Source organism: Cyprinodon tularosa, unplaced genomic scaffold (genome assembly GCF_016077235.1).
Source record: "Cyprinodon tularosa strain WSP-4 unplaced genomic scaffold, ASM1607723v1 ctg403, whole genome shotgun sequence".
NCBI classification, from domain to species: domain Eukaryota; kingdom Metazoa; phylum Chordata; class Actinopteri; order Cyprinodontiformes; family Cyprinodontidae; genus Cyprinodon; species Cyprinodon tularosa.
The window spans coordinates 36,396-51,991 of NW_024039123.1; the positions used below are offsets into that span (position 1 = coordinate 36,396).

At 39.7% G+C, this 15,596-nt stretch overlaps 2 protein-coding genes across 2 annotated transcripts in view; one reads left to right on the forward strand and one right to left on the reverse strand.

Annotated features, from left to right (window-relative positions):
* Window positions 1–15,596, reverse strand: part of LOC119791886 — a gene marked incomplete at its 3' end in the record, with an annotated part of 108,108 nt that overhangs the window by 21,275 nt on the left and 71,237 nt on the right. The gene's annotated exons all lie outside the window — the stretch shown is intronic.
* LOC119791876 lies at window positions 4,451–8,427 on the forward strand. Its single transcript, XM_038298231.1, has 2 exons — window positions 4,451–5,524; window positions 8,387–8,427. Exons 1-2 carry the CDS (start codon window positions 4,685–4,687, stop codon window positions 8,396–8,398), a joined length of 852 nt encoding a protein of 283 aa, XP_038154159.1. The 5' UTR covers window positions 4,451–4,684; the 3' UTR covers window positions 8,399–8,427.

Genomic DNA, 15,596 nt, shown 5'->3' on the forward strand with positions numbered 1-15,596 from the left:
TAGTTCAATTAACTCTGACTGACTAAGATAACCAATCCATTCATGACAAATATATTTCAGTAAAAAACTCAAAATCAAATAAACTGGTTAAAGCAGTTCAACGAACTTTCGGTTTTAGTCGATTTTGGCTCCTTTCAGTGACCAAAAGGTGCATATTTTTGCATGAAGGACGACAACTTTGCTTTTGTACCGTATTACTGCACCACCACCACGACTGATGTGGTGGCGGTGCAGCCTTAAAACAAATAAATATAATATCATGTTTCATAATTTCACAGTAAACAGCAGTGAGGTGCTGCACTGTCTGAATACCAACCCTACACAATTTGCACAAACAGTCTGTCAGGAAAATTTATAACCAATGGGAAAAGGGGGAAGTGGCATATGCTGTAAAGAAGTTACACATTTGTAGTTGTTTTTTGTGGCAAGTTTACTGCCACCATCCTAAAAGCTGCTTAATGCCGGTAAAAGCAATACCTACCCCCTCGGGTCATGACAGAGTGTTCAACTAGCTGTAAGTCGACATATAATCATTAAGTTATGAAAATATTTTATGAAGGTTGAAAAGTTACTTACTGTTGGTTTAAAGTATGTAGACACAGAAATGAAAATGGTTGAAGACCATAATAAAAAAAGATGCAAAGATGTCAAGAGTTTTGCATGGATTTTATGTTTGATAAACCAAATTTTATCTTGAAAAGTTTGGAATCAGGTCAAACCGCTCTCGAGACCAAGACATTTTGACTTTTTGGACATAACTCAACAAAATGGGGAAAAAGTTTTCTGATTTTTTTTTTCAAGGTATTGTTGCAAGAATACATTTTCCTTCACATACAAATGGCTGCACGGACGACAAAGTTACTTGTTTAATTGCAAGACATATAAATGCTGATAGTAAAACTAATTTCTTCCCCATTAATCCTCCCTGTGTTTATTTCGAAGTGCTTAATTAACTCTCAAATAAGCTTAGAGACATGCAGTGACAGGGTACATGCAAAACATCTTATGTTTTTGATCCTAAGATTACAGAAATTACTTCATTCATTATCTCTGAGAATCTTAGACAGTTCTGTGCTCTTTGAGTACCATTTCATCTGCTCTATTTACATCTCCACAAGAAGATGTGGCATTTCTTGTCTTTGCTATCTGGATCACAGAAGAGGACTGTTTCGAGAAAAAAGATATATGTTGGGTAAATGTGCATTCTGTTTAACGACAGGGATATGCCTGCCCAACACCACAGGGTTGTACACATACACAAACATACACACAAGTTCAATTAGTGTCCAATCGTACAGGGACTCAGGTGAAGGATAAGTCATGTTTAGTGCACCTGTCTTTCCTGCAGGAGCCATGGCAGAATTAATGCAAAGACTTCTGGAGCTTGCCACTGCAGGTCATAAACACACACCATGGACCTGAGCTGGAGTCTGTCATGCTTAGATGATGACTCTTACAGAGATGCAATGAATAAATAAACAACACCCCCCCTCCATACAGAAAAAAACTGAAACAGGCAACTGAAAGCATGAATACAAAATGTAAATATAAACATAAAAGAATAAATTATTCTAAATCAGAGGAGGAAGTTAACAAACAACAATGATATGTGCACATGTATGAGTGTGTAATTGTAGACACTTGGGATTCTGAGTGACAGGTACATGAGTAACTGTCACCAGTACAAAGCCGATGAATATTCACAGTTTTTCATTCAGCACACCAAAGAAAAAAACTCATATCCACAAGCTTGCATTTTACCTGATCTGAACCAACACGTTGGGAAAAAAACATGCAAATGTGAATAAATAAATAAATAAAAACAAAGCGGAAAAAAGTGGCAGTCAGAACCATTTCCATTTCTGCTTGCATGTATATGTGTAGCTGTCAGCATACGAGTTGACAGCAGGGAAAGAATTTTTGCCCACTGGGATGACCTTGACTTTGAGCTCACTCACGCACAATATTTGATTCCACAGTTACAACGAAATTTGTCAGTGGAGTTTTCACAGGCTTCACTCCCTGTGCCTGTCATTCCGGCATGCATAAGTCTCTAAGCATGAAAGGAAATGTCATTTGATGATAGACCAACCTTTTTAACTCTGTAATTGTGAGAAATTATATACTTTTACAAAGAGTTACGTAACAGTGAAGAAAAGTGTTGTGATTACCTCCTACTTCTAAACAAATTTGTGTCACATAAATGACCCTTTTATTTATTGCTCAGCTTTTATTATGACTGAGCACAAATTATGCCTTCCAAACCAGCATAACTTTAAATGAACTACTTACAATATGCATTAGTATGGCTAAGATATCATGAAATTATTGCATGCAACAGATACGTTCTCTCAAATGAAATGGGTTTTATTAAGACAGATGCAAGCAGCACCTTGCTTCAGTTTAATGTCTTCTTTGATTTAGGCGTAGTGAAGCAAACTAACCCAATAAACAAAATAAAGGAACTAATCTATTTATTCTTTTTGTTCACTCATGTTAGATAAAAATCGGCCTTTACTAAAAAGCAAGCTCAATAAATTTTATGGAAGAGATCTAACTGAACTACATCTGACTGTGTTAAAGTGGTATTAAAAACCACTGATTATTAAACTTGTAAATCAAATAAGTAAAACTATCTATCTGCATGCTCATGTAAAACGGATGGGGTTGGAAAATTATACTTAAAGCTGTAAAATAATAAATCTGCCAGCAAATGTGCAAAATACCCAGAATTCTATTGTTCTTACTCATTAAATAGTCAGCAAGTTCTTTGCAGGATTTTGATTTAATACTGTCATTGCATTTAAAATGGCACTGCATATGATCACTATCCAAACAGTTAAGTTTGTGGTTAAGAATATGTTACGGCCCCTGGCCTTTTAAGACTGTGCAGGCCTTTTCTTATGCAGGTTCAGCTCTGACAGAACTCCCTTGGTGGCTGCCTGAGGACTGCAGTGACATGATTGGAGCAGCAGAAGAGTGTCAAGCCAATCAGTGTGCTGATGAGGCCCACCTGCACCTTATAAAAGGCTCCTGAAAAGCTTTCAGTTTGGGGACAGCTATTAGGAGGGTTTTGTTAAGCTGTTCCCCCATCTTGTTTTGCATCTGTTTTTGGGATGAAAGAGCTCTTTGCCCTGGCTTTGTATGTACTTTGCTTAGTCTGCTTTAGGTGGACTTGTTCAAGCTAGTAGCTTGTGTTTGGGAGGTTTGGTGCTCCCTTTGTCTTTTCATTTGGTTTGTTTTTGTGTTAAAACTTAGTCTGACTGTTTTTGGGCAGTTTGTAATTTTATTTGCTCTCAGCCAATCTTGAATTTGTTTGCCCTTACCTTTTTTTGTTGTTTTGTTTTAACTGAGTTAAGCTATATTGTGTTTTGGGGCTGTTTAACCATCTTTTTTTTGTAATAAATAATTTTAAATTTCCCCTGAACTACTCCAGACATTATTTATGTTGCTTCCCCAAGACCCCTAGACCTTGGGGGCGTAACATAATTGGGGGCTTCTCCGGGATCCTCTTAGGATCCCTTTTTCCAGATTTAAGGGGGACATTTTGAGTTGGCTGTATCCAGGAACCATGTCAGTTCCATTCAGTCTGGAGCGCTTTTTAGCCGACCCTTCTCTTGAGCTTATAGATAGCTGCCGCAACTGTGAATTGCTGGAAATTGTGGAGCATTTTAAGTTGCAGGTCCTTAAAGGGGACCTAAAGGCTCTTATAGTGGATAGGTTGGTGGGGATTGGTGTGATTAAAGGGCCTGATCTCCCTGAGGCTGCTGCAGTGCCAAGCCAACAGGCCTTGTTTGAGAAGGATCTCAAGGATGTTCCTAGTGTGGAGGCAGCAGTGAGTGACCGGGGAAAGACACCTCGTACACTTCCTCGCTATGATCCACTGTCTTCTGTGAGCTCAGAAGGACGAGATGGAGCGCGTTTGAAGGTGAGGTTGGCACGTCTCCAGATGGAGGCAGAGGAAAAAGCCCAGGACAGGAGAGCTCAACTGGAGCTAGAGATCAGGAGGCTGGAAATAGAGGCTGATAAGGCTATACAGCTGCGCAAGCTTGAGCTGGAGGCCCAGAATCGAGCCCCCCCCGCCTCTGTCACACCAGGTTCCACCTCCATGTCTGCGATGCCATTCGATATTAGTAAGTGTATTTCGTTAGTACCTGCTTTTAGAGAATCTGAGGTTGACTCATACTTTGCAGCATTTGAGCGCGTTGCTGGTGCTTTACAATGGCCTAGGGAAACCTGGCCTCTTTTGTTACAGTGTAAGTTTTCTGGTAAAGCTCAAGAGGTGTTGGCAGCGCTTCCTTTAAAGGATAGTTTAGATTACGATCTGGTTAAAGCTGCTGTCTTACAAGCTTATGAGTTGGTTCCAGAAGCATATAGACAAAGGTTTCGACAGCAAAAGAAAACTGCTGAACAAACTTATGTTGAGTTTGCAAGAGAGAAGGGTGTTCTCTTTGATAAGTGGTGTGCTGCTTCCAAAGTCAACAATTATGATGCTTTACGTGAGCTAATATTGTTGGAAGACTTTAAGAAGTGTATTCCAGATCGTGTGGTGTTATATTTAAATGAACAGAAAGTGAACACTCTAGCCTCTGCAGCTGTTCTTGCAGATGAGTATGTGCTTACTCATAAATCAGCTTTCGTTCTTAATGAAAAGTCACGTGTTAATGCTGTGCCACATACCCAGATGGCTAAAGCCACAGTTCCAAAAGAAAGCAGGGAATGTTTCTATTGTCACAAACCTGGACATGTCATCGCTGATTGTTTAGCTTTAAAACGCAAAACGCAGCAAAATTCCCAACAGACTAAAGGTGTTGGTTTTGTTAAAAAGGAACCCCGCAATAAGAGCACTGGTTGTGGTGACAAATTACCTGATCCCTGTTTTGAACCTTTCATTTTTGATGGCTTAATCTCACTGACAGCTGATGCCTCTGATTTGAAGCCAGTACGCATCCTGAGAGACACTGGGGGCTCCCAGTCAGTCATTCTCTCAAATGTTTTACCTTTTTCACATGAGAGTGCATGTGGATACAACTCTGTTCTGAGGGGGATAGAGATGGGCTACGCTCCAAGACCAGTCCACAGGGTTTATATAAAATCAAAACTTATCACAGGATTTTTCCCTGTTGCTGTCTGCCCAGACTTACCCATAGATGGTGTGGCTATACTAATGGGGAATGACATTGCTGGAGGTCTGGTACTTCCCACTTTAGAGGTATTAGATAATCCTTTAAACCAGACAACCCAAGAAACTTCAGACCCTGGGCTGTACCCAGCCTGTGTGGTCACCCGTGCACAGGCACGCAAGGCCCCTGATATTGCCATTTCTGACTCTATTTTGATGTCTCCATTTTCTAGTGAGGAGGAGGCAACAACCAAAAGTGACAGTATTCCGTTAATTCCGGATGTGGTGGTGCTGGAGGAGCCTGGTCCACTTTGGGAGAAAGCATCCATCCCTCTCACCAGACAACATTTGCAATCTGCTCAACAAGCTGATGAAACATTACAAAGATGTTTCAAGAATGTGGTAAGTGCTGAACTAGCCAATAAAGAGAAACAAGCTTATGTTGTGGAACATGGTGTTTTAATGCGTCAATGGTCTTCATCAGGTGCAGGGAGCTCAGACTGGTGTAAAGTTAAACAGATTGTTATACCAACCACATATAGACAGAAAGTTCTGTCTCTGGCTCATGAAAGCCAGTGGTCTGGTCACTTAGGTGTTACCAAGACATACCAACTTCTACTAAAGCACTTTTTCTGGCCTGGTATGAAACGTGATGTTTCAAAGTTCTGTCGTAGTTGTCATGTGTGCCAAATTGCTGGAAAGCCAAATCAGGTAATACCACCTGCTCCGTTGTGCCCTATTCCAGTCATAGACCAACCATTTGACCATGTTATAGTAGACTGTGTTGGACCTCTACCCAGAACAAAGGGTGGAAATCAATATTTGCTCACAATAATGTGTGCTGCAACACGATTCCCTGAAGCCATCCCTTTGAGTAAAATTACAGCCAAATCTGTGGTTAAAGCTCTGACAAAGTTCTTCTCTGTGTTTGGGTTACCTAAAACTTTACAAACGGATCAGGGAACAAACTTCCAATCAAAATTGTTCAAACAGGTAGCTAAAACTCTAAACATTAAGCATGTGGTTTCATCTGCTTACCACCCAGAATCCCAAGGTGCTATGGAACGGTGGCATCAGACCTTAAAGTCAATGCTACGCAAGTACTGCTTGGAAACTGAAAAAAGTTGGGATGAGGGTGTCCCTTTTGTACTGTTTGCTGCTAGGGAAGCTGTCCAGGAATCCCTTGGTTTCAGTCCAGCAGAACTAGTGTTTGGTCACACACCTCGTGGCCCTTTAAGAGGTTTGAAAGAAACCTTCCTGGTTCCTGCAGAAGGTTCTAAAAAAAGTGTGACCAGGTACGTGCAAGCTTTTCGTGAGCGCCTGCGTCAAGCTAATGCTCTAGCTAAAAAGCATCTAGTTGAATCCCAGAGAAAAATGAAGCATAACTATGATAAAACATCTGTCAAAAGAGTTTTTAAAGTAGGAGATCAGGTTGTTGCACTCCTACCAGTTTCTGGCTCTGCCTTGTCTGCCAAATTTCATGGCCCTTATGAAATCCTAGAGAAAGTAGGGGAGAATGATTATGTTATTGGTACCCCTAATCGGCGGCGCACAAGTCGTGTCTGCCATGTGAACATGCTTAAGTTGTACAACTCTCTATCTGCATCAGAATCTAATGGAGTGTGTGCTCCAGTTGCAGTCACAACTCCACTAGAAGTAGAGGAACTAAATAATGCTGATGGTTTAAGAATGAATTATCCCATCTATTCTAGTCCTCGCCTTACGAACACAGAGATGCTAAAATCTCTGCAGAGCCATCTCGACCACTTATCCCCTGAGCAACAAAAGGATGTAATGGACCTCATTGGTAAATATACGTGTTTATTTAATGATGTACCAACACGTACAACAGTTCTTGAACATGACATAGACGTTCAAAATGCTAGGCCCATCAAACTGCATCCTTACCGTGCTAACCCCATAAAACGTTCTCTAATGAAACAGGAGACTGCATACCTGTTGGAACATGGTTTAGCCAAACCTAGTCAAAGCCCCTGGAGCTCGCCGTGTTTGTTAGAAACCAAGTCCGATGGTTCACCACGCTTTATCACAGACTATCGTAAGGTCAATTCTGTCACTGTACCTGATGCTTACCCTCTCCCCAGGATTGAAGACTGTGTGGACAATATTGGAACTGCAAAATATGTCACTAAGTTGGACCTTCTCAAGGGCTATTGGCAAGTCCCCTTAACTCAAAGGGCTTCCGACATTTCCGCTTTTGTGACCCCAGATAACCTTTTGCAGTATAACGTTATGGCTTTTGGTATGTGTAATGCTCCAGCTACTTTTCAGAGGCTGATAAATACAGTATTGCATGGAATCTCCAACTGCAGCGCTTACTTAGACGATCTTGTGGTTTATACTGAAACCTGGCAGGAACATTTGCAAACACTGTATAAGGTATTTCACAGGTTGGCCCAAGCTTCCTTGAGCCTTAACCTTGCAAAATGTGAATTTGGCAAGGCCACTGTGACATACTTGGGCAGAGAGGTGGGACAAGGTCAAGTTCGTCCCCTCAATGCCAAAGTTGTGGCGATTAATGATTATCCCACACCCAAAACACGCCGTGAGCTGCGACGATTTCTGGGCATGGTTGGCTACTACCGTAACTTTTGCAGAAATTTCTCCTCAGTAGTTCAACCATTAACAAATCTACTTAGCCCAAAGACTGAGTTTGTTTGGTCACATGAATGCCAGAATGCTTTTGAAAGTGCTAAGAGTATTCTTTGCCACACACCAGTACTAGCTGCACCTGATTTGACCCGACCTTTCAAGCTGGAAGTGGATGCCAGCGCTGTTGGGGCTGGTGCAGTGCTCTTACAGGAAGATTTGCAGGGTTTAAATAATCCTGTTTCCTATTTCTCTCGCAAGTTTAACAAACATCAGCTATTCCACCATTGAAAAGGAAACCTTGGCTCTGTTGTTGGCTCTTCAGCACTTCCATGTTTATCTTGGTTCCAGTAGTTTACCGATTGATGTATTCACTGATCATAATCCACTAGTATTTCTTTCACGCATGTACAACCACAATCAGCGTCTTATGCATTGGGCAATACTTTTACAAGAATACAATCTGAACATTCGACATAAGAAAGGAACAGAAAATGTTCTTGCAGATGGCCTTTCCAGGATGTGAGTATGCTTGTTTTTGAGGGGGGGGGATTCTTTTTGACAAAATGTATACAAAACTTGGTTTTGTAATTTAAGGGGGGGAGTGTTACGGCCCCTGGCCTTTTAAGACTGTGCAGGCCTTTTCTTATGCAGGTTCAGCTCTGACAGAACTCCCTTGGTGGCTGCCTGAGGACTGCAGTGACATGATTGGAGCAACAGAAGAGTGTCAAGCCAATCAGTGTGCTGATGAGGCCCACCTGCACCTTATAAAAGGCTCCTGAAAAGCTTTCAGTTTGGGGACAGCTATTAGGAGGGTTTTGTTAGGCTGTTCCCCCATCTTGTTTTGCATCTGTTTTTGGGATGAAAGAGCTCTTTGCCTGGCTTTGTATGTACTTTGCTTAGTCTGCTTTAGGTGGACTTGTTCAAGCTAGTAGCTTGTGTTTGGGAGGTTTGGTGCTCCCTTTGTCTTTTCATTTGGTTTGTTTTTGTGTTAAAACTTAGTCTGACTGTTTTTGGGCAGTTTGTAATTTTATTTGCTCTCAGCCAATCTTGAATTTGTTTGCCCTTACCTTTTTTTGTTGTTTTGTTTTAACTGAGTTAAGCTATATTGTGTTTTGGGGCTGTTTAACCATCTTTTTTTTGTAATAAATAATTTTAAACTTCCCCTGAACTACTCCAGACATTATTTATGTTGCTTCCCCAAGACCCCTAGACCTTGGGGGCGTAACAAATATAATGATGTCTGGCTGCCTCCAATATACTTTCAGACTTCTTTTAATTAAAGGAAGAGAGAACAAAACAAAATTCTGGAACTTTTTTTTAAACCAAACTGTACAGGAGAATTGGGGCGAATGATGATCAAATACAAGCCAGGCCAAGGAAATGTTCATTTAATTTTTCATTAATAAAATAAAGCTTCTGGATTGGCCTGGTCTACAACAGATAGTGGATCCCATTAAAACATCTATGTAACCAGTTAAAGGCCTGAGTGGTCAGAAGATGGACCCTGAATCCTCAAAATTTGGTGATAGTTTGGCTGGAAAAGTGGATCAAAATTAAACAAGGACGCTACATGTGTCTGGTATCCCCTCACAGTAGATTTTAAATATCCAGACAGAATGATTATTTTCTAACATTCACTATTTTTATGAATAAATACATTCCTGCTCTTCTAGTTTATAACACATTGCCTATAGAGTTAATGATGTTTTAGTTTTTTGCATGTGTGGATTAATTGAGTTAAAAGGGGAATCTAGAGGGAAAATAGGGAGGTTTAACTATTATCACACCTCCAGTTTCCTTTATCGTGAATGAATGAAGTATAAACAAACTCAAAAAGAGGCATGAAAGGAGTATACAGTGCCATTGGCTCTATTGTGTATTTAAAAAAAAAAAAAAAAAAAGGAAAGATGAGATATTTTAATTGTATATCTGGTGATTCATAGCTGCATCAGAACACCCATCATCTTTACATTTAGGGCCAGTTTAAAAGCTAGAAAATCAGTGGGAGGAAGTCTGACATTCTCATGGTAGCTATCAAACCTCTTTCCTACTTTCCTTGAGGCTGTATAAAAATTGAAGGGGTTTGTCAATCTAACAGCTTGTATCTATTCATCTGACCATCTGTCCATGTACCTGTGGGGCTAAATGTACGTTAAGGGCTGAAGGTCGTTCATGTGTCTCTTCATGTGTCTGTGTCAAGGCTGTGTTTTACCAGCTACAGTAGTCTAACCTTTTCTAACAGATTCCCAGTTATTTATAGCCAACACATGCTGCTGCATTTAACTGGTGTGTCATATATCAGGCTGCAGGTATGGGCATATGACCACACAAGGTGAAGGTAGGCTTGACAGGGCATGACATGCAATCTTACAGCCTTGTAGTAAAAATAAAAAAAAGAAAAGTTTGATAGGATCAAAATTCTGCTATCAAAAAAGTGAGACATATTGCATTTAAAAAACAGTAATTATAATTAAGAAAAGATTACAAATGATCTTACATCTAAACCTTTCATCTCAAAACTAAAAGTATTTATTATATAGGACTTATATACATTTGTTCAGTTCTCCTGGTAAGCTGTTAGATACTATGACAAAAAAATAATAAGAATTTAAAAAGATCTAGAAATACCTCTATATTTGTAAATGATGCATTTTTAAAGAGGGTTTTTGTACCTTTTCCTTACAAGCCTTTTTCTAATTCTAACTATGAGGCACAAAAGAAATGATAAAGGTTCTATCTTGTCCAAATGAAAAAAGCATTTGAAATCACACAATAAATTAAATGATTTAGAAATTGCATTTATGTTGATTTAAAAGAAAACATTTTTTATTAAGTATTGTAGTCAAGACCACACCAACAGAGACCAAGGAGTAAAATGAAATAAAAAATAAGTAATTGAGCTTTATTATTATATGTCTCACAGGAGGAATTCACATCTGCATCTTAACCCATTCCCTTGGGGAGCAGTCTGCTGCCACTGTGCGGCGCCTTGGGAGCAGTGTGGGTTTAAGGGTCTTGTTTAGGGTTCCAGAGTGGAAGGCTGTGGGGTTTGAACCAAGCACTCGCACCATCCTAAAAATGCAAGCGCTCTGCTCTGAGCACAAACCCACCACTTCTTAAATCATCATCTAAACATCATTTTTTTGTCTTTTAGTTATACAGAGGCATTTAAGCTTAGATAATTTAAGTAGTTGTATTTTTAAGGCATGTGATTTACTGTAATTCAATGCATGTACAATTGCTTTTATAACATGAAGACAAAATTATTAAAATTAAGCGTGATGAAACTGCATTTTTTTCTTTTAATTTTATTTCATTTAATAACTTTTTTCTGCTATGTTATAGTAAAATAGCACTGCTCTGTTACCTGCTTCTGCACAGCGCCAGACAGCTACCACTATTACAAAATTCTACTTAAGACAAAGTCAAATTTCTTTAAACCTTTCTGACTGCAAAAAAAGAAAAAGGAAAAAACACAGTCTAAAGTGAGGAAACGAGAAAAATGCCCTCAAGTCTTCTTACTTTGATAGGGCTTTTTTAAACATCATACCAGAGAGGAATGTTGCCTTTCTGTTATGCAATGACATCATGTGATATTTTATTTTCTAATTGTGGGTTAATTTCTAGTTTGATTAAAATATTTGTAGAAAACTGGAACAGAATTATATGTAGAAAAATTACAGGATAAGGTATAAAAAAGTACCTTTAATATTAAATGCGAAACATGCTGTACATACTAAAATCTTACTGAAGTAGACTAAATATCTAAAAAAATGTTGAGAAGTCAAATATCCCTAATATGCATGCTAAATTCAGCAGAATTACATAACATAAACCAAAAAAATGCTGGATGTTTAAAAACTGTTAAAAAGATGACTGAAAAATGTGAGGTAGGCACAAAAAGGGGTCAGACAACAGAAGGATGTGGATTATAGTAATAAAGCATGCTTTTATCAACACATTCTACCAACACACACAGCAGGGACACAGAAAAGCACACGGGGAGAAAAGTACATATTGTGGGCATTTAGCAGAGGTAATGGACTTGCTAATTGCTTAGCAACAGGCAGTGGCACCACCGCTACCATCTGCCTACCAAGGTGCCCACACACAAGGTGAACGTGTGTGTATAACTGTACAAATGTAGGAGACTGCTCAGGTACGGAAAGACATAAAGAACAAATTTTATCTTTTTTTTGTGTGTCATTTTTCTATCCAATTTTATAAGCTCATTGCTGGATTTATCTCCGCTGATTAAAGTACTATCTGTCAGATTTCTCACATTTTATTCAAATTTAACCAAGTAATTACAGGAAAGCTGAGTAATTTCCTACTTACACATGATTTTTCTTATTGAGGGGGAAGCAATGCTGGAAGTTTTTCATGGTTCCCCGGGCAATCCGCTAAGACATATCAAGTTTGGAAGAACCAAAAAGAAATATATTGCAAAATCTTAGACTACATTGAGATAGTATTTTCAACTATTCTTTATGTATACAGGACATAATCTCTCCCAAACCCAAAATCACTTATCCATTGAGGTTTATCAAGAAATTCAATGCGGTGATGGCGGGAATTACCGCGGACAACGCATTCACTGTGAAAGAACAATTAGCTCTTGTCAGCTTGTTTTTTGTTTTGTTATTTCACAACAGTAAAACAGATGAAATTATCAGAAAAAAATGTAAACCCAAATTGTTTAGCTGAAAAACCAACTTTCCTGGACCTTCAACATCTGCTGATCTCGGTTTTTGAATGGTAACTAAAATTCTGGAAGGTTTAGCCCCTGCTTTGTTGGATGGGTCTGGGTTTAGATGGCCTAAAAAGGAGGCCTTAGGCCTTTTGGATGCTCCATGGCTTCAGTCTGTGCTACCTTCAGGTCATTCATGAGAGAGAATACTTGCAAGAAGTCCGTTTTGCAGAATCTGGATCTGAGATAAACAGCAGTTCCGGTAAACTTGAGCAGGGTTTGAAGAACGAAGATTCTAGGCCTGCTATTCTGGAGATGTTCCCAGTGTGATGCTCCTGCTGAGCTACCACAGAAAAAGAATGGGTGTCTGTGAGCAGATGCCTTCTGTCACAAGCATGGTAGGGGGTAGCAGCATCATGAGTCTGTGATACATTCAAGCCACTACTTTGATGTGATTTTGAGATAATTTTGAAAGGGGTTTTGTAGCTTTGGGGTTGGTGCAGCAGAACGACTTTTGACACAATACAGTATTACAGTGGGGCATGGTCTCTAGTAGAATGTAAAGGTAGTTGTGCTGATTGTGGAATAGGTTAAAGGAATAGTACACCCAAAACATGATTAGCCTTCATTTTCTACTCACCCCCATGCTGAACAACACCCTGGAGTACTTTTTTGATATCTCAAATGCATCTGGAGATCTGGGAGGCTTCTTGCTGTCTGCTGACATTCAAATAATGGAGGTCTATGGTGCCCGAGACAGAAAGGTCCATAAAAGTCCACAAAAAACGTGTCAATATTCCTCCATACTGCTCGTCCAATGTATTCCAAGTGTCCTGAGTGGGTAGCATCCAGAATTTACTCGAAACGAAGTCATTTAGAATGTTTTTAGAGCATAAACAGTAGTGTATAGGATTTCCTGAAAGCGCGCACATGCGCGTTCACGACGCTACGGAAGCCGGCAGACCAAACCAGACGAAAGTGCGCATTCAGCGTCTGCTCTGCCGATAATGCAAGCGTAGAAGAAGAAATGTGCTGTTTACCTGTGCAAAGAAAGAAACAACGAAAGAAAAATGTCTGAGGACTTCAGTGTTGAGGAAAAGCGTGAGTTCTTTGCCGAGCTGAATGAGCTGGTTTGGTCTGCCGGCTTCCGTAGTGTCGTGAACGCGCATGTGCGCGCTTTCAGGAAATCCTATACACTACTGTTTATGCTCTAAAAACATTCTAAATAACTTCGTTTCGAGTAAATTCTGGATGCTACCCACTCAGGACACTTGGAATACATTGGACGAGCAGTATGGAGGAATATTGACACGTTTTTTGTGGACTTTTATGGACCTTTCTGCCTCGGGCGCCATGGACCTACATTATTTGAATGTCAGCAGACAGCAAGAAGCCTCCCAGATCTCCAGATGCATTTGAGATATCAAAAAAGTACTCCAGAGTGTTGTTCAGCATGGGGGTGAGTAGAAAATGAAGGCTAATCATGTTTTGGGTGTACTATTCCTTTAACTACTGTACTCCTAATTCAACCCAATCAAACAGTTTTGCCATTCTGACACACACCACCAAAGACATGGATTCTGTTTGTTTAACACACACTGAATAAATATAATTATATGCTAAATTAAGTGTTTGCACATCACCATTTTTAAAGGGATTAAAATAACAGGAAATAAGTGAAATAAGTGTAATTAGCCACACACTCATCAGCACACTAGAAAACCAGTCAACTTGTGTGAAAACACATTGATGCAGCAGCCCTGCAGCACATTTAGATTTCTATGGAGAGAAAATGAGCATTCACTCCTCACATTCAGTGAAGATGCTCCAGTGTCATCGTGTCATCCATGAATATAGATGACCAAATTTGTCTCTTTTTCTTTAATACAAAGCCCTGTCCTTATCTCATTCAATTATTAATTTTTGTTCCCTTTGACAGATTTTCTCTCTTTATATATTTTCTATGCAAAGGTGGCTCTGCATTTCTATAGACATTTTTGTTTGTCATTGTTTGCCTCGAGGTGTCACACACACAACACAATGTGGAGTCTTGCCACCCTAAGGGAATACTAATAGAAATGAACCATAAGCAGGTGAGCCAGGGGAAAAGAGAGGTAGAGGAAGAGCAGAGAGAAAGTCAAAGTAACGCAGCAAATGAGAACATGAAGAAAGAAGATTATCATCAAAGTAAGTAAAATGAAAGGAGGTTTGATTGAGATGATGATAAAAAACTTAATTAAACGCAGAAAGAGAAAACTGAACAGAGAGCAACAGGCCCTGTAATGAAACAAAAAAAGTGAATGAGTATATGAGCCAGTTATAGGAGCAGAAGGGATTTTAAATAAAAAGACAGGGTGATGGAGGGGAAGAGATGGACAGAGGGTAGGAAAAATGAAAAAAAAAAAACTGCTGAGCTGAAAAGGACAAGTCAGATAAAAAGAAAGGGGGAGATACTGGCAGGTATTATCATAAAAAATAAAGGTTTTCTGTCCATATAATTTTCTTTTGGGCACATAAACAAGAGAATTGCCCCATTAACACTACCCCTCTGAAACCGATCTGTGACCGATCTTAGAACTGTGCTGAGAATGGTTCTTATGGCCATTTACAAATCACGCAAGCACAGTTCCTCGCCTCCTACCAGCAGTCCACAATACTACAGCTCTCAAGGCGAAATTTATGCAAACAAAAATGGTGGGGGCCGTAAAATTCAGGAACCGATGTGCCTGGATAAGAGGCGAATAAGAGGTGAAGAGGTCTGTGAATTGCAAAGCCAGACACGCCAGAAAACCTGCAAAATGAGTCAGCTGACTGTAAATAGGAGACGACGCAGTTTGTTGATGTGCTAATTTTTATCAGAGAACCAAGCCACAACTGAACCATGCCGAGCCACACTGTTGAACTAGTACTATATTTAGCGTGGTTCAGTTGTATCTGGCATGGTCCAGTTCAGGTTGCTTTGATTTACAATGGTATACACCTGTAAAATATAGCTGTGGCTGACTGGTAGGCATGCATGACTTAAACTTGGGAGTGTGTGGGTTCAAATCCTGTCTGGGCCCATTGCCTATGCAAGGTAATGCCTGAGGGAACATAAAATGAAATGCTTTTGCTGTTAACAAAATCTAGCTTTCTTTAAAGAACAATTTCTTTAGACATTTAAAAACTTTC